We start from the raw sequence: 22,500 nt of genomic DNA on the forward strand, positions 1-22,500 counted from the left end.
GCTCCCTGGTGGTCTCCCTGTAGTCCTCCTCCTTCTCTGCCTCGCCCAGGAGACCCCCGTCCGGACTTTTGTCCACGTCATACTCCGTCACGCAGCCCGGGAAGCAGAAATTCATGAACGGCGGGTTCATGACGGCCATTCCCGTCCTCCTATCCCTGCGGCGGCCGCCCGGATCCCGGAAAGTCCCTCAGAGCATGTTCCCCCCTGACGCCGGCGCACATTTCCGAGCTGGAGTGAGGAGCTCTGCAGCGGGCGAGGGGATCTTTCAGGGGGCCGGACTCCCCGCAGACGGGGAGGGGCGTTGGAAGTTTAACTCTTTCCCCGCCCACCTGCGTCCTTCAGCAGAACCTCTCCTGGACTTTCAGCAACTCTTTACAGTAGCGAGAGAGGCCTCCTGCCGTGGGAAAATATTTGCTTCCAAACAGAAACATCTCCCTCCACGCGGACTTAAGTCCATTTCTGGCCAGTGGGAATGTGACAACTATTATGGGCTGCCTCTGACATAAAGCCCTAGAGGGTCTAAATAGCCCCCTTTCTCCCGCCGCCGCGCTGAAAAGAGTCTTTGTTGCACAGATTCATTAAAGTGCACCTCACAGCCCCGCAGTAAAATAATGAAGAGGCCGTTTGACTGGAAAAGATGCTGAATGGAAGAGCCAGCGAGTGCCAGGAGAGAGCCGGCCGGACTTTGACCGGGCCTCGGCGGGGAGTCTTGGCAGGAAGTGGTTCTGCCAGGAAACTGAAAGGGGCCGCCATGTTGCCGGCAGAGTTTCAAGTCGCTTAAAGACGCGCTTCCGCTACTTTGATCTTTGCTCAAGGACTCAGGCGGGAGAAAATGGATGAAATGAAATGAAAGCAACTTCAGACTCTCGTTATTTGTAGAAATTATTATGAACCTTTCGGACCAAAGTTTGGCGCCATGCCACGCCCACATTTTGTCATTCTTTTGTAGCCTGGCATCGCTCAATGAAATATCTGTCACTGATCACCTCCAGTGCAGAAATGAGAGCTCCGCCCACTACAAATAGGTATGAACAGGTAATGGGTGTCACCTTTATTCCTACCAGTTAGGATCAAGGTCTGCTTTTTGTGGAGTCCAGTTATTAACGTTCAGTGTTTTGTGGCCAAGCATCACAGCAAAGTTGGACGCCAGGCCACGCCCACATCTTACGGCATCCGCAAAATGTATTTGCTATTTATCATCACCTGTGTGTGTCGTACCTGGAGTTGGAAGTTACATTTTTTCCTGGAAATTCAAACTCTTCAACATCCAAACTATTCTTCCATTCATTCTGTCAGCATTTCACTTCAACTTCACATTGGAACATTCACACATCATCTAGTTATTATTATGTATTTCATTCACACATCATCTAGTTATTATAATGTATTTCATTCACACATCATCTAGTTATTATTATGTATTTCATTCACACATCATCTAGTTATTATTATTATGTATTTCTATTAAAAAATGGTTTGAATGTGTGATTATATATTTGTATATATTCAAGTGGACATCATTTGCGATGACATGGAGAACATGTATTTGTTTCCTGACAAAATAGAAAGAAATACATTTAGTAAGAACATTTTTATTGATACATATTTCCAGGCTTTCGAGGGCCAAATAAAATGAAGTGGCGGGCCACATCTGGCCCCCGAGCCTTGAGTTTGACACCTGTAACAACACACTAAGTGAGGGCCCCTGGTGTGTGCTGGGTGTAGTTGTATCATCTGGCCCCCGGGCCTTGAGTTTGACACCTGTAACAACACACTAAGTGAGGGCCCCTGGTGTGTGCTGGGTGTAGTTGTATCATCTGGCCCCCGAGCCTTGAGTTTGACACCTGTAACAACACACTAAGTGAGGGCCCCTGGTGTGTGCTGGGTGTAGTTGTATCATCTGGCCCCCGGGCCTTGAGTTCGACACCTGTAACAACACACTAAGTGAGGGCCCCTGGTGTGTGCTGGGTGTAGTTGTATCATCTGGCCCCCGGGCCTTGAGTTCGACACCTGTAACAACACACTAAGTGAGGGCCCCTGGTGTGTGCTGGGTGTAGTTGTAGGTTAGCCACACAAATGAAGACGTCGCCCAGATGAAAATGTCAGGGAAATACAAACCCCGTTTCCATATGAGTTGGGAAATGGTGTTAGATGTAAATATAAACGGAATACAATGATTTGCAAATCCTTTTCAAGCCATATTCAGTTGAATATGCTACAAAGACAACATATTTGATGTTCAAACTCATAAACTTAATTTTTTTTTTGCAAATAATAATTAACTTATAATTTCATGGCTGCAACACGTGCCAAAGTAGTTGGGAAAGGGCATGTTCACCACTGTGTTACATGGCCTTTCCTTTTAACAACACTCAGTAAACGATTGGGAACTGAGGAAACTAATTGTTGAAGCTTTGAAAGTGGAATTCTTTGCCATTCTTGTTTTATGTAGAGCTTCAGTTGTTCAACAGTCCGGGGTCTCTGCTGTCCTATTTTAGGCTTCATAATGCGCCACACATTTTTCATGGGAGACAGGTCTGGACTGCAGGCGGGCCAGGAAAGTACCCGCACTCTTTTTTTACGAAGCCACGCTGTTGTAACACGTGCTGAATGTGGCTTGGCATTGTCTTGCTGAAATAAGCAGGGGCGTCCATGAAAAAGACGGCGCTTAGATGGCAGCATATGTTGCTCCAAAAGCTGTATGTACCTTTCAGCATTAATGGTGCCTTCACAGATGTGTAAGTTACCCATGTCTTGACCACTAATGCACCCCCATACCATCACACATGCTGCCTTTTACACTTTCACCCTAGAACATGTCTTGGCCACTAATACACCCCCATACCATCACACATGCTGCCTTTTCAACTTTGCGTCGATAACAGTCTGGATGGTTCGCTTCCCCTTTGGTCCGGATGACACGATGTCGAATATTTCCAAAACAATTTGAAATGTGGACTCATCAGACCACAGAACACTTTTCCACTTTGCATGAGTCCATCTTAGATTATCTCGGGCCCAGAGAAGTCGTCTGCTTGACTTCCGGTTCCGGTTAACCGGTTCACCGTGCGTGACTGCTCGCCGTCTGTTCGCTGTTGCGAAAAAGGCTAAGTATCGCTCTGTGTGCTTTTAATTGTTCTACAGCTTTCTTTATCACTTCTCAAACATATTTAGTGGTACTATTTAACTTGCAAATCACCCGATCTCTGTCCCACCACCCTTTCCTCAACTAGCTAGCTGCTAAGCTAGCGCGGAGAAAGGCAGCGCCGGTCAGAAGGTAAGTAGGAAGCTACTCCCGCAGACCGCGACCACTTCCCTGAGGACAGCAGGAACTTCACTCGGTGACAGAAAACACTGTGAGTAATGGCTTCCTGCGCGTCTTGCACCATACTCACGGAGAGGTTGGCTCTGCTAGAGGGCCGTGTCCGCCAGTTAGAGCAGAGTAATGTCGTAACTTTAGATGTTGCGGACACATCTGCTAGCGTTAGCTGTAGCGAGCTAACTAGCCCAGCTGGTAGCAGTCCTAAGCGGCCTACAAGCTACGGTGTACCGGTTGAGACGCATAATAGATTTAGCTCTTTAGCTAGTCCTACACCCCAGTCTACCGGGCACCACACCTTAGTCATAGGGGACTCCATCACCTGAAACATAAAGCTTAGCAAACCAGCCACAGTAAAGTGTATCCCCGGGGCCAGAGCACCTGACATTGAAGCTAATCTTAGGGAGCTAACTCGCAACAGGCCTAGTAAACACGTACGACAGGCTAATCGCACCACTAATTATGCGAATATAGTTGTACACGTTGGCTCCAATGACACTAGAATGAGACAGTCAGAGATTACAAAGAGAAACATAGCCAGGACTTGTGATCTCGCCAGAAAGATGTCCAGGCATCGAGTAATTGTCTCTGGCCCCCTGCCTGCGAGAGGCAATGATGAGAGATATAGCAGATTAGTCTCGCTTAACAAGTGGCTGGCTATCTTCTGTAGGCAACAGGGACTAACGTTTATTGATAACTGGCCCTCTTTCTGGGGCAAACCAGGCTTGCTGATGAGAGACGGCCTTCACCCTAACCAGGAAGGCGCCATCATCCTGTCTAGAAACATAGACTACTATTTAAGTCTCACTTGACTGACTACACTAGAGCAAGCCCGGTCACAGGCAATTACAATGTCTGTTAGTCCGGGTGAGGAGTCAGTTAAGCTAGAACTAGCCAGCGCCAGGCTGGATAATCCATGTATGCATAGCAATTCTCTTAGAATAATACACAATTCACATAATGTTTTTTCTGTTGTGTCTGTGTCAGAGGTGGACATGCATTCTACTGAGGTGGCAAATTATGATATGTCCAGTCTATTGCAGCACCAAGCAAACAATCGGAAAATTCCCGTCATATCAATTCCTAGATATGGTCGAAACTATTTAAAGTGCACTACGCATAATAAACGCGACATTGTTAATATTGCCACTACGGATAATCTTAACAAAAACTCGTCAAAACAGCCCAATACCTATAATATGGGCTTTTTAAACATAAGATCATTGTCACCCAAGGCGTTATTAGTTAATGAGGTCATTAGAGACAACAATCTTAACGTCATTGGTCTTAGCGAAACCTGGCTCAAACCAGACGAATTTTTTGCGCTCAATGAGGCATCTCCTCCTAACTATACGAATGCGCATGTTGCCCGTCCTCTTAAAAGGGGAGGGGGTGTCGCACTAATATACAATGAAAATGTCAACCTTACCCCTAACCTAAATAATAAATATAAATCGTTTGAGGTGCTTACTATGAGGTCTGTCACACCGCTACCTCTCGACCTGGCTGTTATCTACGGCCCCCCTGGGCCCTATTCGGACTTTATCAGTGAATTCTCAGAGTTCGTTGCTGATCTAGTGACGCACGCCGACAATATAATCATAATGGGGGACTTTAATATCCATATGAATACCCCATCGGACCCTCAGTGCGTGGCGCTCCAAACCATAATTGATAGCTGTGGTCTTATACAAATAATACATGAACCCACGCATTGCAACGGTAATACAATAGATCTAGTGCTTGTCAGGGGTGTCACCACCTCCAAAGTTATGATACTTCCATATACTAAAGTAATGTCCGATCATTACCTTATAAAATTTGAAGTTTTGACTCATTGTCAACAAGCTAATAATAATAATAACTGCTATAGCGGCCGCAACATTAATGCTGCCACAACGATGACTCTTGCTGACCTACTGCCTTCGGTAATGGCACCATTCCCAAATTATGTCGGCTCTATTGATAACCTCACTAACAACTTTGACGATGCCTTGCGCGAAATTATTGATAGTATAGCACCGCTAAAGCAAAAAAGGGCCCCTAAAAGGCGCACCCCATGGTTTACAGAAGAAATTAGAGCTCATAAATTATCATGTAGAAAACTGGAACGCAAATGGCGCGCGACTAAACTTGAGGTTTTCCATCAAGCATGGAGTGATAGTTTAATAACTTATAAACGCATGCTTACCTTAGCTAAAGCTAAATACTACTCAAATCTCATCCGCCTCAACAAAAACGATCCTAAATTTCTGTTTAGTACAATAGCATTGCCAACCCAACAAGGGACTCCTCCCAGCAGCTCCACCCACTCGGCAGATGACTTTGTGAATTTCTTTAATAAGAAAATTGAACTCATTAGAAAGGAGATTAAAGACAACGCATCCCAGCTCCAACTGGGTTCTATTAACACAAATACGACTGTATATACGACGGACACTGCCCTCCAAAATAGTCTCTCTATTTTTGATGAAATAACATTAGAGGAATTATTACAGCGTGTAAGTGGGATAAAACAAACAACATGTTTACTTGACCCACTTCCTGGGAAACTTATCAAGGAACTGTTTGTATTATTAGGTCCATCAGTGTTAAATATTATAAACTTATCACTTTCCTCCGGCACTGTTCCCCTAGCATTAAAAAAAGCGGTTATTCATCCTCTGCTCAAAAGACCTAACCTCGATCCTGACCTCATGGTAAACTACCGACCGGTCTCCCACCTTCCGTTTATTTCCCAAATTCTCGAAAAAATTGTTGCACAGCAGCTAAATGAACACTTAGTGACTAACAATCTCTGTGAACCTTTTCAATCCGGTTTCAGGCCAAATCACTCTACGGAGACAGCCCTCGCAAAAATGACTAATGATCTATTGCTAACGATGGATTCTGATGCGTCATCTATGTTGCTGCTTCTTGATCTTAGCGCCGCTTTCGATACCGTCGATCATAATATTTTATTAGAGCGTATCAAAACACGTATTGGTATGTCAGACTTAGCCTTGTCTTGGTTTAACTCTTATCTTACTGACAGGATGCAGTGCGTCTCCCATAACAATGTGACCTCGAACTATGTCAAGGTAACGTGCGGAGTTCCCCAGGGTTCGGTTCTTGGCCCTGCACTCTTTAGTATTTACATGCTGCCGCTGGGTGACATCATACGCAAGTACGGTGTTAGCTTTCACTGTTATGCTGATGACACTCAACTCTACATGCCCCTAAAGCTGACCAACACGCCGGATTGTAGTCAGCTGGAGGCGTGTCTTAATGAAATTAAACAATGGATGTCCGCTAACTTTTTGCAACTCAACGCTAAGAAAACGGAAATGCTGATTATCGGTCCTGCTAGACACCAACATCTATTTAATAATACCACCTTAACATTTGACAACCAAACAATTACACAAGGCGACTTGGTAAAGAATCTGGGTATTATCTTCGACCCAACTCTCTCGTTTGAGTCACACATTAAGAGTGTTACTAAAACGGCCTTCTTTCATCTCCGTAATATCGCTAAAATTCGTTCCATCTTGTCCACTAGCGACGCTGAGATCATTATTCATGCGTTCGTTACATCTCGTCTCGATTACTGTAACGTATTATTTTCGGGTCTCCCTATGTCTAGCATTAAAAGATTACAGTTGGTACAAAATGCGGCTGCTAGACTTTTGACAAAAACAAGAAAGTTTGATCATATTACGCCTATACTGGCTCACTTGCACTGGCTTCCTGTGCACTTAAGATGCGACTTTAAGGTTATACTACTTACGTATAAAATACTACACGGTTTAGCTCCAGCCTATCTCGCCGATTGTATTGTACCATATGTCCCGACAAGAAATCTGCGTTCAAAGAACTCCGGCTTATTAGTGATTCCCAGAGCCAAAAAAAAGTCTGCGGGCTATAGAGCGTTTTCTATTCGGGCTCCAGTACTCTGGAATGCCCTCTCGGTAACAGTTAGAGATGCTACCTCAGTAGAAGCATTTAAGTCTCATCTTAAAACTCATTTGTATAATCTAGCCTTTAAATAGACCCCCCTTTTTTAGACCAGTTGATCTGCCGTTTCTTTTCTTCTCTCCTCTTCTCCCCTGTCCCTTGCGAGGGGGAGTTGCATAGGTCCGGTGGCCATGGATGAAGTGCTGGCTGTCCAGAGTCGGGACCCCGGGTGGACCACTAGCCTGTGCATCGGTTGGGGACATCTCTGCGCTGCTGACCCGTCTCCGCTCGGGATGGTTTCCTGTTGGCCCCGCTGTGGACTGGACTCCCGCTGATGTGTTGGATCCACTGTGGACTGGACTTTCACAATGTTATGTCAGACCCACTCGACATCCATTGCTTTCGGTCTCCCCTAGAGGGGGGGGGGGTTACCCACATATGCGGTCCTCTCCAAGGTTTCTCATAGTCATTCACCGACGTCCCACTGGGGTGAGTTTTTCCTTGCCCGTATGTGGGCTCTGTACCGAGGATGTCGTTGTGGCTTGTACAGCCCTTTGAGACACTTGTGATTTAGGGCTATATAAATAAACATTGATTGATTGATTGATTGAGAAGCCGGCGGCGTTTCTGGGTGTTGTTGATAAATGGCTTTCGCTTTGCATAGTAGAGTTTTAACTTGCACTTACAGATGTAGCGACCAACTGTAGTTACTGACAGTGGCTTTCTGAAGTGTTCCTGAGCCCATGTGGTGATATCCTTTAGAGATTGATGTCGCTTTTTGATACAGTGCCGTCTGAGGGATGGAAGGTCACGCTCATTCAATGTTGGTTTCCGGCCATGCTGCTTACGTGCAGTGATTTCTCCAGATTCTCTGAACCTTTTGATGATATTATGGAGCGTAGATGGTGAAATCCCTAAATTTCTTGCAATTGCACTTTGAGAAAGGTTGTTCTTAAACTGTTTGACTATTTGCTCACGCATTTGTTGACAAAGTGGTGACCCTCGCCCCATCCTTGTTTGTGAATGACTGAGCATTTCATGGAATCTACTTTTATACCCAATCATGGCACCCACCTGTTCCCAATTAGCCTGCACACCTGTGGGATGTTCCAAATAAGTGTTTGATGAGCATTCCTCAACTTTATCAGTATTTATTGCCACCTTTCCCAACTTCTTTGTCACGTGTTGCTGCCATCAAATTCTAAAGTTAATGATTATTTGCAACAAAAAAAATGTTTATGAGTTTGAACATCAAATATGTTGTCTTTGTAGCATATTCAACTGAATATGGCTTGAAAATGATTTGCAAACCATTGTATTCTTTGTATTCATTTATATTTACATCTAACACCATTTCCCAACTCATATGGAAACAGGGTTTGTAAAATGCTTCCGGTCTGATGACAAGTCCCACCCTCCACTTTGGGGGTTGGGGCTGGGGGGTCATTGACATAGCGGAGCGTGACGCACACATCCCGGAAACAAGCCTGCATTGTTGCATGGCGGCTGAAAGGGCACGGGGGCGCCGGGTGGATGTCGGCCATCTTGTAAAAGAGTTTAAACATGCAGTGAAGTTTTAATATCATTATTATTATTAGAACTTTCACCCTCTAAACATGATCCACTTATTCAGCAGTGTCCCCCCCACATCTCTTCCTATGGTGTGTGTGTGTGTGTGTGTGTGTGTGTGTGTGTGTGTGTGTGTGGTCCCCCCCTCTGAGCCGCGACGCACTCCCACATTTGGCCTGCAGTGAATACTAACAGCAGAGTGATTGATGGCGGCTGTCAGGCAGCGAGTTGATGACCCCGCAGAGTCCTGAGAAAACTTTTTTAAAGGAAGGACTTTGGGTGGCAGGGTCCCCATCCTCACCCCCCCCCCCAAACCCCCCCCCCCCCCCCCCCCCCCAGCACATCCCCCGCAGTATATCTTGCAGACGACACGGGCGTCCAAAAAGTCTTGTGACAAAGCGGCGAGGATTTTGTGTGTGTGTGTGTGTGTGTGTGCGTGTGCGTGTGCGTGTGTATACCAGCGACTGACTTCTTAGCTATCTGTGGGATGATGTAGCTTAGCATGCGTCACTTAAAGGCACAGTACATGACAGACATGTTTCAGTCAGTGAGGGCCACATGGTAGTGATGTTTTAGTGTCCCCACAGCAGGGATGTGAAAGTGGTTGTCAGTGAGGGCCACATGGTAGTGATGTCTGCCATCAGAGTGGAACAGCCAATAATAGAGGAATTTCATTTTTTATTATTATTGATTGTATAAATTGTTTTAAGTAGACTGTCCATTTTACAGTAAAAACTTTACATTTACAAAATGTCACTGTAAAATAGTATTGTTGTTTTTTTATTTCTTACATTTTTCGGTAGATATAAAAACAGTTTCACTGTTTTGTTTCTTGTTTTTTACAGAAAAATCTGGCAAGCTTAGTTGCCCGAATGTGACTAATAAATGTACATTGTTTTTACAACATGGAAAAACAAACCCCGTTTCCACATGAGTTGGGAAATGGTGTTAGATGTAAATATAAACGGAATACAATGATTTGCAAATCCTTTTCAAGCCATATTCAGTTGAATATGCTACAAAGACAACATATTTGATGTTCAAACTCATAAACTTTTTTTTTTTGTGCAAATAATCATTAACTTTAGAATTTGATGGCAGCAACACGTGACAAAGAAGTTGGGAAAGGTGGCAATAAATACTGATAAAGTTGAGGAATGCTCATCAAAGACTTATTTGGAACATCCCACAGGTGTGCAGGCTAATTGGGAACAGGTGGGTGCCATGATTGGGTATAAAAGTAGATGCCATGAAATGCTCAGTCATTCACAAACAAGGATGGGGAGAGGGTCACCACTTTGTCAACAAATGCCTGAGCAAATTGTTGAACAGTTTAAGAAAAACCTTTCTCAACCAGGCTATTGCAAGGAATTTAGGGATTTCGCCATCTACGCTCCGTAATATCATCAAAGGGTTCAGAGAATGTGGAGAAATCACTGCACGTAAGCAGCTAAGCCCGTGACCTTCCATCCCTCAGGCTGTACTGCATCAACAAGCCACATCAGTGTGTAAAGGATATCACCACATGGGCTCAGGAACACTTCAGAAACCCACTGTCAGTAACTACAGTTGGTCGCTACATCTGTAAGTGCAAGTTAAAACTCTCCTATGCAAGGCGAAAACCGTTTATCAACAACACCCAGAAACACCGTCGGCTTCACTGGGCCTGAGCTCATCTAAGATGGACTGATACAAAGTGGAAAAGTGTTCTGTGGTCTGACGAGTCCACATTTCAAATTGTTTTTGGAAACTGTGGACGTCGTGTCCTCCGGACCAAAGAGGAAAAGAACCATCCGGATTGTTCTAGACGCAAAGTGTAAAAGGCAGCATGTGTGATGGTATGGGGGTGTATTAGTGGCCAAGACATGTTCTAGGGTGAAAGTGTAAAAGGCAGCATGTGTGATGGTATGGGGGTGTATTAGTGGCCAAGACATGGGTAACTTACACATCTGTGAAGGCACCATTAATGCTGAAAGGCACATACAGCTTTTGGAGCAACATATGTTGCCATCCAAGCAACGTTATCATGGACGCCCCTGCTTATTTCAGCAAGACAATGCCAAGCCACGTGTTACATCAACGTGGCTTCATAGTAAAAGAGTGTGGGTACTAGACTGGCCTGCCTGTAGTCCAGACATTGAAAATGTGTGGCACCTAAAATAGCACAAGAGAGACCCTCGGACTGTTGAACAACTTAAGCTGTACATCAAGCAAGAATGGGAAAGAATTCCACTTCAAAAATGTGTCTCCTCAGTTCCCAAACCTTTACTGAGTGTTGTTAAAAGGAAAGGCCATGTAACACAGTGGTGAACATGCCCTTTCCCAACTACTTTGGCACGTGTTGCAGCCATGAAATTCTAAGTTAATGATTATTTGCAAAAAAAAAAATAAAGTTTATGAGTTTGAACATGAAATATGTTGTCTTTGTAGCATATTCAACTGAATATGGCTTGAAAAGGATTTGCAAATCATTGTATTCCGTTTATATTTACATCTAACACCATTTCCCAACTCATATGGAAACGGGGTTTGTAATTATTTTTTTATTCTGGCAACTTAGCTGGCAGTTTTTCTAGCGCAATACACATTTACAGTAATACACATTTACAGTAAAACAAAATTTTACAGTCAAAATATGGCAGCTCAATCAACAGGATTTTAACGCAAAAAATGTTTAGTTTTTTTTCCCCAATTTACAGTAATATGCTGTAAACACCGTAAAATTTAACTATTTGTTATTTATTTGGTTAGAATTTATTGATTTTAGCATTGTGTACCATATTTTCCAGACTATAGAGTGCACCGGCATATAAACTGCAACTACCAGTTTTCAGGTCGCCCCGGACTATAAGTGGCAGATATATACCTTGTGAAAGGAGTTATTTACACAGAAATATTCTGTAAATGTTTATTTACATACCTTGATTGTTTCCAAACGGTGTCTGTAACACGGCAGTAAAACGGCAGATCAAACAAAACAGAAGTCATGGTCATGGAGCCACTAGCTGCGCAAGCTAGCTCTCCAATCAGCTAAACAGACTCAATAACTCCACACTGACGTTTTGCTGAATTTACTGAGGAATTTGTGAAAGTGAAACAATACAAAAGGAATGTAAGTTAATAATACTAACACAGACACTTGTACACACGTTAGCATATTCGCTAATGCTAACGATGCTGGCTTGATTACATTATGATAGCAAGTACAAATATGCATGAAAACACTCCTACAGACATCACACATGGGACACTTTAGTAAGTAAGAATAGTTTTTGTTATATTGTAAAACTTACACACGTTGCTTGGGGTGATGAATGAAGAATCTACACGAGTAGGAATGGCTAGAAGACCCTTCTACGTCCGGTTGAAAGCACTAAACAGTGAGGAAACTCGTGCAAAAGATGGCGCCAGAGCATCAACAATAACACACATTTTCAGTGTTGTTTGTTTTATGCTTGTCAACGAAGAAAAATCCATATATTAGCCGCACCATTAAATAAGCCACAGGGTTCAAAGTGTAGGGGGAAAAAAGCAGCAGCTTATAGTCCGGAATTTAAGGTGAATGTCTTTTTTATCAGTTTATGAGTCCCTTCTTTTGCAGTACATTGTTTATTTTTGTAATCAGCCTGACCTAAGCCTTGATAGTAATCATACTTGAATAACATTTGTCAACGTTTATCTTGTTAAACTTTAACGAGGTGAGGCAGAATTATTGAATATGATTCAAATCAAGAGTAAGATGACTAATTCAGTGTTGACATTTGAGTGGGCCCCGGGGCCCCTCTGTGCTGGAAAAAAAAAGGTTAACAACTAGAAAAAGTAGAAAAATCAGCCTCCATCTCTGTTCATAATATTACTAGCAGGGGCCCTCAGCTAGTGAATGGGGCCCCAGGAGGGGGGCCTCACCTCCCGCTAGCCAACTTATTGGCCCCCTCCCATCAGACTTTGATGAAATATTTGACTAGTGCGACTTTTAAAGAGGCCAGACACTTTTGAAAGGCAGAATCATCTTTTTAATCATTTTCACTGGCAGATGACTTTCTTCCTCCCGACCGAGAACAAGACGGTCTTGGTTTGATCTTTGTGGACCACAGATCATGTTTTGTGTTGTCAGAGGATCTTTGTGGACCACAGATCATGTTTTGTGTTGTCAGAGGATCTTTGTGGACCACGGATCAGGTTTTGTGTTGTCAGATGATCTTTGTGGACCACGGATCAGGTTTTGTGTTGTCCGAGGATCTTTGTGGACCACAGATCATGTTTTGTGTTGTCAGATGATCTTTGTGGACCACGGATCATGTTTTGTGTTGTCAGATGATCTTTGTGGACCACAGATCATGTTTTGTGTTGTCAGAGGATCTTTGTGGACCACGGATCATGTTTTGTGTTGTCAGAGGATCTTTGTGGACCACGGATCATGTTTTGTGTTGTCCGAGGATCTTTGTGGACCACAGATCATGTTTTGTGTTGTCAGAGGATCTTTGTGGACCACAGATCATGTTTTGTGTTGTCCGAGGATCTTTGTGGACCACAGATCATGTTTTGTGTTGTCAGAGGATCTTTGTGGACCACAGATCATGTTTTGTGTTGTCAGAGGATCTTTGTGGACCACAGATCATGTTTTGTGTTGTCCGAGAATCTTTGTGGACCACAGATCATGTTTTGTGTTGTCAGAGGATCTTTGTGGACCACAGATCATGTTTTGTGTTGTCAGAGGATCTTTGTGGACCACAGATCATGTTTTGTGTTGTCAGAGGATCTTTGTGGACCACAGATCATGTTTTGTGTTGTCAGAGGATCTTTGTGGACCACAGATCATGTTTTGTGTTGTCAGAGGATCTTTGTGGACCACAGATCATGTTTTGTGTTGTCAGAGGATCTTTGTGGACCACAGATCATGTTTTGTGTTGTCAGAGGATCTTTGTGGACCACAGATCATGTTTTGTGTTGTCCGAGGATCTTTGTGGACCACAGATCATGTTTTGTGTTGTCAGAGGATCTTTGTGGACCACAGATCATGTTTTGTGTTGTCAGAGGATCTTTGTGGACCACGGACCATGTTTTGTGTTGTCAGAGGATCTTTGTGGACCACGGATCAGGTTTTGTGTTGTCAGATGATCTTTGTGGACCACGGATCAGGTTTTGTGTTGTCCGAGGATCTTTGTGGACCACAGATCATGTTTTGTGTTGTCAGATGATCTTTGTGGACCACGGATCATGTTTTGTGTTGTCAGAGGATCTTTGTGGACCACGGACCATGTTTTGTGTTGTCAGAGGATCTTTGTGGACCACGGATCAGGTTTTGTGTTGTCAGATGATCTTTGTGGACCACGGATCAGGTTTTGTGTTGTCCGAGGATCTTTGTGGACCACAGATCATGTTTTGTGTTGTCAGATGATCTTTGTGGACCACGGATCATGTTTTGTGTTGTCAGAGGATCTTTGTGGACCACAGATCATGTTTTGTGTTGTCAGATGATCTTTGTGGACCACGGATCATGTTTTGTGTTGTCAGATGATCTTTGTGGACCACAGATCATGTTTTGTGTTGTCAGAGGATCTTTGTGGACCACGGATCATGTTTTGTGTTGTCAGAGGATCTTTGTGGACCACGGATCATGTTTTGTGTTGTCCGAGGATCTTTGTGGACCACAGATCATGTTTTGTGTTGTCAGAGGATCTTTGTGGACCACAGATCATGTTTTGTGTTGTCCGAGGATCTTTGTGGACCACAGATCATGTTTTGTGTTGTCAGAGGATCTTTGTGGACCACAGATCATGTTTTGTGTTGTCAGAGGATCTTTGTGGACCACAGATCATGTTTTGTGTTGTCCGAGGATCTTTGTGGACCACAGATCATGTTTTGTGTTGTCAGAGGATCTTTGTGGACCACAGATCATGTTTTGTGTTGTCAGAGGATCTTTGTGGACCACAGATCATGTTTTGTGTTGTCAGAGGATCTTTGTGGACCACAGATCATGTTTTGTGTTGTCAGAGGATCTTTGTGGACCACAGATCATGTTTTGTGTTGTCAGAGGATCTTTGTGGACCACAGATCATGTTTTGTGTTGTCAGAGGATCTTTGTGGACCACAGATCATGTTTTGTGTTGTCAGAGGATCTTTGTGGACCACAGATCATGTTTTGTGTTGTCCGAGGATCTTTGTGGACCACAGATCATGTTTTGTGTTGTCAGAGGATCTTTGTGGACCACAGATCATGTTTTGTGTTGTCAGAGGATCTTTGTGGACCACGGATCATGTTTTGTGTTGTCAGAGGATCTTTGTGGACCACGGATCAGGTTTTGTGTTGTCAGATGATCTTTGTGGACCACGGATCAGGTTTTGTGTTGTCCGAGGATCTTTGTGGACCACAGATCATGTTTTGTGTTGTCAGATGATCTTTGTGGACCACGGATCATGTTTTGTGTTGTCAGAGGATCTTTGTGGACCACAGATCATGTTTTGTGTTGTCAGATGATCTTTGTGGACCACGGATCATGTTTTGTGTTGTCAGAGGATCTTTGTGGACCACGGATCATGTTTTGTGTTGTCAGAGGATCTTTGTGGACCACGGATCATGTTTTGTGTTGTCCGAGGATCTTTGTGGACCACAGATCATGTTTTGTGTTGTCAGAGGATCTTTGTGGACCACAGATCATGTTTTGTGTTGTCCGAGGATCTTTGTGGACCACAGATCATGTTTTGTGTTGTCAGAGGATCTTTGTTTACCACAGATCATGTTTTGTGTTGTCAGAGGATCTTTGTGGACCACAGATCATGTTTTGTGTTGTCAGAGGATCTTTGTGGACCACAGATCATGTTTTGTGTTGTCAGAGGATCTTTGTGGACCACAGATCATGTTTTGTGTTGTAAGAGGATCTTTGTGGACCACAGATCATGTTTTGTGTTGTCCGAGGATCTTTGTGGACCACAGATCATGTTTTGTGTTGTCAGAGGATCTTTGTGGACCACAGATCATGTTTTGTGTTGTCAGAGGATCTTTGTGGACCACAGATCATGTTTTGTGTTGTCCGAGGATCTTTGTGGACCACAGATCATGTTTTGTGTTGTCAGAGGATCTTTGTGGACCACAGATCATGTTTTGTGTTGTCAGAGGATCTTTGTGGACCACAGATCATGTTTTGTGTTGTCAGAGGATCTTTGTGGACCACAGATCATGTTTTGTGTTGTCAGAGGATCTTTGTGGACCACGGATCATGTTTTGTGTTGTCAGATGATCTTTGTGGACCACGGATCAGGTTTTGTGTTGTCCGAGGATCTTTGTGGACCACAGATCATGTTTTGTGTTGTCAGAGGATCTTTGTGGACCACGGATCAGGTTTTGTGTTGTCAGAGGATCTTTGTGGACCACAGATCATGTTTTGTGTTGTCAGATGATCTTTGTGGACCACGGATCAGGTTTTGTGTTGTCAGAGGATCTTTGTGGACCACAGATCATGTTTTGTGTTGTCAGAGGATCTTTGTGGACCACAGATCATGTTTTGTGTTGTCAGAGGATCTTTGTGGACCACAGATCATGTTTTGTGTTGTCAGATGATCTTTGTGGACCCCGGATCAGGTTTTGTGTTGTCAGAGGATCTTTGTGGACCACAGATCATGTTTTGTGTTGTCAGAGGATCTTTGTGGACCACAGATCATGTTTTGTGTTGTCCGAGGATCTTTGTGGACCACAGATCATGTTTTGTGTTGTCAGATGATCTTTGTGGACCCCGGATCAGGTTTTGTGTTGTCAGAGGATCTTTGTGGACCACAGATCATGTTTTGTGTTGTCAGAGGATCTTTGTGGACCACAGATCATGTTTTGTGTTGTCCGAGGATCTTTGTGGACCACAGATCATGTTTTGTGTTGTCAGAGGATCTTTGTGGACCACAGATCATGTTTTGTGTTGTCAGAGGATCTTTGTGGACCACAGATCATGTTTTGTGTTGTCAGAGGATCTTTGTGGACCACAGATCATGTTTTGTGTTGTCAGAGGATCTTTGTGGACCACGGATCATGTTTTGTGTTGTCAGATGATCTTTGTGGACCACGGATCAGGTTTTGTGTTGTCCGAGGATCTTTGTGGACCACAGATCATGTTTTGTGTTGTCAGAGGATCTTTGTGGACCACGGATCAGGTTTTGTGTTGTCAGAGGATCTTTGTGGACCACAGATCATGTTTTGTGTTGTCAGATGATCTTTGTGGACCACGGATCAGGTTTTGTGTTGTCAGAGGATCTTTGTGGACCACAGATCATGTTTTGTGTTGTCAGAGGATCTTTGTGGACCACAGATCATGTTTTGTGTTGTCAGATGATCTTTGTGGACCCCGGATCAGGTTTTGTGTTGTCAGAGGATCTTTGTGGACCACAGATCATGTTTTGTGTTGTCAGAGGATCTTTGTGGACCACAGATCATGTTTTGTGTTGTCAGAGGATCTTTGTGGACCACAGATCATGTTTTGTGTTGTCAGAGGATCTTTGTGGACCACAGATCATGTTTTGTGTTGTCAGAGGATCTTTGTGGACCACAGATCATGTTTTGTGTTGTCCGAGGATCTTTGTGGACCACAGATCATGTTTTGTGTTGTCAGAGGATCTTTGTGGACCACAGATCATGTTTTGTGTTGTCAGAGGATCTTTGTGGACCACAGATCATGTTTTGTGTTGTCAGAGGATCTTTGTGGACCACAGATCATGTTTTGTGTTGTCAGAGGATCTTTGTGGACCACGGATCATGTTTTGTGTTGTCAGATGATCTTTGTGGACCACGGATCAGGTTTTGTGTTGTCCGAGGATCTTTGTGGACCACAGATCATGTTTTGTGTTGTCAGATGATCTTTGTGGACCACGGATCATGTTTTGTGTTGTCAGAGGATCTTTGTGGACCACGGATCATGTTTGTGTTGTCAGAGGATCTTTGTGGACCACAGATCATGTTTTGTGTTGTCAGAGGATCTTTGTGGACCACAGATCATGTTTTGTGTTGTCAGAGGATCTTTGTGGACCACGGATCATGTTTTGTGTTGTCAGATGATCTTTGTGGACCACGGATCAGGTTTTGTGTTGTCCGAGGATCTTTGTGGACCACAGATCATGTTTTGTGTTGTCAGATGATCTTTGTGGACCACGGATCATGTTTTGTGTTGTCAGAGGATCTTTGTGGACCACGGATCATGTTTTGTGTTGTCAGAGGATCTTTGTGGACCACGGATCATGTTTTGTGTTGTCAGATGATCTTTGTGGACCACGGATCATGTTTTGTGTTGTCCGAGGATCTTTGTGGACTACAGATCATGTTTGTGTTGTCAGAGGATCTTTGTGGACCACAGATCATGTTGTGTGTTGTCAGAGGATCTTTGTGGACCACAGATCATGTTTTGTGTTGTCAGAGGATCTTTGTGGACCACAGATCATGTTTTGTGTTGTCCGAGGATCTTTGTGGACCACAGATCATGTTTTGTGTTGTCCGAGGATCTTTGTGGACTACAGATCATGTTTTGTGTTGTCAGAGGATCTTTCTGGACCACAGATCATGTTGTGTGTTGTCAGAGGATCTTTGTGGACCACAGATCATGTTTTGTGTTGTCAGAGGATCTTTGTGGACCATAGATCATGCTTTGTGTTGTCCGAGGATCTTTGTGGACCACAGATCATGTTTTGTGTTGTCCGAGGATCTTTGTGGACAAACAGATCATGTCTTGTGTTGTCAGAGGATCTTGTGGACCACAGATCATGTTGTGTGTTGTCAAGAGGATCTTTGTGGACCACAGATCATGTTTTGTGTTGTCCGAGGATCTTTGTGGACCACAGATCATGTTTTGTGTTGTCAGAGGATCTTTGTGGACCATAGATCATGCTTTGTGTTGCCCGAGGATCTTTGTGGACCACAGATCATGTTTTGTGCCTAATTAGGGTCTTTGTGCACTTGATGTTTGGCACAAATCAATGTTACATAAGTCATTTTTAAAAGTAGAATTAAAAGCGGTGTGTTACCCAGAGGTGGATATGCTTTGGCCTCTTGGATCCACCTCCAGAAGTATCCCAGCTCCAACACCCGGGCGGTGCACACGGAGGGTGGGTCCAGGTGGTTGGCGTGGCGCAGGTCCAGGTGGTGAGCACCCTCAGGGATCATGATGGACACCAGAGAGTCAGACACGTTGAAGGTCACTCCGCCTGAAGACCACGGGTCCAGGCCACCGTTGCTGTGACAACAGAGGAAAGGAGGAAGACAGTCAGGCTGAGTCCACAACACCCGGGCTATAGGCCGCTATTTCTTTCCTTTCAAGCTGAGTCCACAACACCCGGGCTATAGGCCGCTACTTCTTTCCTTTCAGGCTGAGTCCACAACACCCGGGCTATAGGCCGCTACTTCTTTCCTTTCAGGCTGAGTCCACAACACCCGGGCTATAGGCCGCTACTTCTTTCCTTTCAGGCTGAGTCCACAACACCCGGGCTATAGGCCGCTACTTCTTTCCTTTCAGGCTGAGTCCACAACACCCGGGCTATAGGCCACTACTTCTTTCCTTTCAGGCTGAGTCCACAACACCCGGGCTATAGGCCGCTACTTCTTTCCTTTCAGGCTGAGTCCACAACACGCGGGCTATAGGCCGCTATTTCTTTCCTTTCAGGCTGAGTCCACAACACCCGGGCTATAGGCCGCTACTTCTTTCCTTTCAGGCTGAGTCCACAACACCCGGGCTATAGGCCGCTACTTCTTTCCTTTCAGGCTGAGTCCACAACACCCGGGCTATAGGCCGCTACTTCTTTCCTTTCAGGCTGAGTCCACAACACCCGGGCTCTAGGCCGCTACTTCTTTCCTTTCAACCCTGCGGAAAATGTATGGATGTTTCCTTGCTGACGGCCATAATGCAAATATCTTGCATTAAAAAGATGCAAAGAAGAAATGTGCAGCTGGTGAACGCCAACTGGTGTTTCCTGCTTCTTAAAGCTTTCAACCAGAAGTAGAAGTGCCGTTTGCTCTTGTAGTCCATAACGTTACTACTCGTAAGGACTCTTCATTCATCACTCATGATTAGCTTGCGCAGCTAGTGGCTCCATGATGATGACTTTCTTTTTGTTTGATCAGCCGTTTTACTGCCGTGTTACAGACATCATTTAGAAACAATTAAGGTATGTAAATACACTTTTACAGAATATTTCTGTGTAAATAACTAATTTCACAACGTACGTATATATCTGCAGCTTATAGTATATGAAAACATGTTTCCATATACTATTCTTGATTTTATATTTTTGTTTGGTCTTATAGTCACCCATAACGTTTCTACTCGCATGGATTCTTCATTCATCACTTTTAGCAATATAACATATTACAATATAACTAAAACTATTCTTACTTACTAAAGTGTCCCATGTGTGATGTCTGTAGGAGTGTTTTCATGCATATTTCTACATGCTATCTTAATGTAATCAAGCCAGCGTCATTAGCATTAGCTAATATGCTAACATGTGTACAAGTGTCTGTGTTAGTATTATTAACTTACATTCTTTTTGTATTGTTTCACTTTCACAAATTCCTCAGTAAATTCACCAAAATGTCACCATGGAGTTATTGAGTCTGTTTAGCTGATTGGAGAGCTAGCTTGCGCAGCTAGTGGGTCCATGACCATGACTTCTGTTTTGTTTGATCAGCCGTTTTACTACCGTGTAAATAAACATTTACAGAATATTTCAGTGTAAATAACTTATTTCACAACATATATATCTGCGACTTATAGTCCGGTTCGGCTAATATATGGAAACATTTTTTCCATATACTATTCTTGATTTTATATTTTTGTTTGGTCTTTTAGGCGTCCATAACGTTTCTACTCATCCGTAACGTTTCCACTCCAAGCAACATTTGTAAGTTTTACAATATAACTAAAACAATTGTAGAAAAAGACATTTACCTTAAATTACAGACTATAAGTTGCTGCTTTTTTTTTTTAACACTTTGAACCCTGTGGCTTATTTAACAGTGCAGCTAATAATATACAGATTTTTCTTCGTTGACAAGCATAAAACAAACAACACTGAAAATGTGTGTTATTGTTTATGCTCTGGGGCCATCTTTTGAACGAGTTAGCTCACTGTTTAGTGCTTTCAACTGGAAGTAGAAGTGTCTTCTAGCCATCCATAGCGTTCCTATTCTTCATTCATCATTCCAAGCAACGTTTGTAAGTTTTACAATTTAATTAAAACTATTCTTACTTACTAAAGCGTCCCATGTGTGATGTCTGTAGGAGTGTTTATGCATTTTTGTACGTGCTATCGTAATGTAATAAAGCTAGCGTCTTTAGCATTAGCTAATATGCTAACAGGTTTACGAGTGTGTGTGTTAGTATTATTAACTTACATTCTTTTTGTATTGTTTCACTTTCACAAATTCCTCAGTAAATTCACCAAAATGTTATTGAGTCATTTGCTTGCTATTCTTGATTTTATATTTTTATTTTCTCTTTCCCTTTCTCTCCCCTTCACTACACTGTAACCCTTTTTTACTGTAGTATATTGTTATTTTTTTATATATTTTTTTTTACATTTTTCCACTTTTTAATCGACTGTTTTTATCTGTGTTGTTGCTTTTAATGTTTATGTGAAGCACTTTGAATGACCTTGTGTGGAAATGTGCTGTACAAGTTCACTTGTCTAATATAAGAAGACAAATATAACATGTTAATACAAATGACCAATAACACTAATTTGTTTTTAAAAATATTTATATCATTTTTTTATGTGTACGGTACATTTTTAGCCTTTGGGAAAAAAACCTGCATCATTGGCCACGCCCCCACTGCCACAAGTATGTTGGCAATCTGAGGTTATAAACTGCGTGGAATAAAAAAGTCATTTGTTTCTAGAAGTTTAAAAGTTTGACTAGAAAATCTTTTAAAAGTGAGTTGAAATAAGCAATATTAAAAGTATTGAAATAATGTTTACTGGACACTCGGGGGCCACACTTACCTTGATTGATTGATTGATTGATTGAGACTTTTATTAGTAGGTTGCACAGTGAAGTACATATTCCGTACAATTGACCACTAAATGGTAACACCCCAATACGTTTTTCAACTTGTCTAAGTCGGGGTCCACTTAAATTGATTCATGATACAGATATATACTATCATATATACTATCATCATAATACCTGAAGATGATGTTGCTGTGCGAGGCGATGTCCTTGCCCCCGTAAACGCTGGCGGCCCAGTCGGCTCGCGGCCGCACGCCAAACGTGGCGTGACACTCGTCAGAGAAAGCCTGGAAGTCCCACTCCTCGGCCTCGAACATGTCCTGGACCCCGTCGGCGCACATGGGCATCACCATCTCGGTGCAGGCCTGCAGAGGAGGACGCTCAGCCAAGATGGACGGCGGTGGGCCCGCCGTGCTTTACCGGCACGTACCTGGTAGTTCCAGCCCAGCTCGCCCAGGCTGCCGGTGGCTGTCTGAGAGGTGTTGAGGCAGGGGGAACTTCCTGTGGAGTTGTAGTAGACCTTGGCCGCCTGGGAGACGCCGTGCAGCAGCTGCTGGTCGGAGGCGGTGGAATCCAGGCGCAGATGCTTGCACACGGCCTTCAAGCACAAACCATTTTTTTTCCATTCAAAGTTGTCAAAATGTCTCATCTCATCCATGAATTAAATTGTGCCATAAATGACGCTGTTTTTCCCCAATAA

At 43.5% G+C, this 22,500-nt stretch overlaps 2 protein-coding genes across 2 annotated transcripts in view; both read right to left on the bottom strand.

Annotated features, from left to right (window-relative positions):
* Window positions 1–1,978, bottom strand: part of LOC133658706 (protein FAM181B) — a 3,424-nt gene extending 1,446 nt beyond the window's left edge. Inside the window, exon 1 of the mRNA XM_062061049.1 lies at window positions 1–1,978. This exon is cut by the window's left edge and continues 1,446 nt beyond it. Within this exon, the coding sequence (XP_061917033.1) occupies window positions 1–139 (139 nt within the window). The 5' untranslated portion in view covers window positions 140–1,978.
* The window catches only part of prcp (prolylcarboxypeptidase (angiotensinase C)), a 68,156-nt gene continuing 46,591 nt past the window's right edge, over window positions 936–22,500 (bottom strand). The window contains exons 7-11 of the mRNA XM_062061893.1: window positions 22,231–22,398; window positions 21,978–22,165; window positions 18,780–19,029; window positions 8,670–8,799; window positions 936–1,015 (exon numbers count right to left, since the gene is read on the bottom strand). Coding sequence (XP_061917877.1) covers window positions 936–1,015; window positions 8,670–8,799; window positions 18,780–19,029; window positions 21,978–22,165; window positions 22,231–22,398 — 816 coding nt within the window. The remainder of the gene's footprint in view (window positions 1,016–8,669; window positions 8,800–18,779; window positions 19,030–21,977; window positions 22,166–22,230; window positions 22,399–22,500) is intronic.

This window comes from Entelurus aequoreus, linkage group LG10, assembly GCF_033978785.1.
Source record: "Entelurus aequoreus isolate RoL-2023_Sb linkage group LG10, RoL_Eaeq_v1.1, whole genome shotgun sequence".
Classification (NCBI taxonomy): domain Eukaryota; kingdom Metazoa; phylum Chordata; class Actinopteri; order Syngnathiformes; family Syngnathidae; genus Entelurus; species Entelurus aequoreus.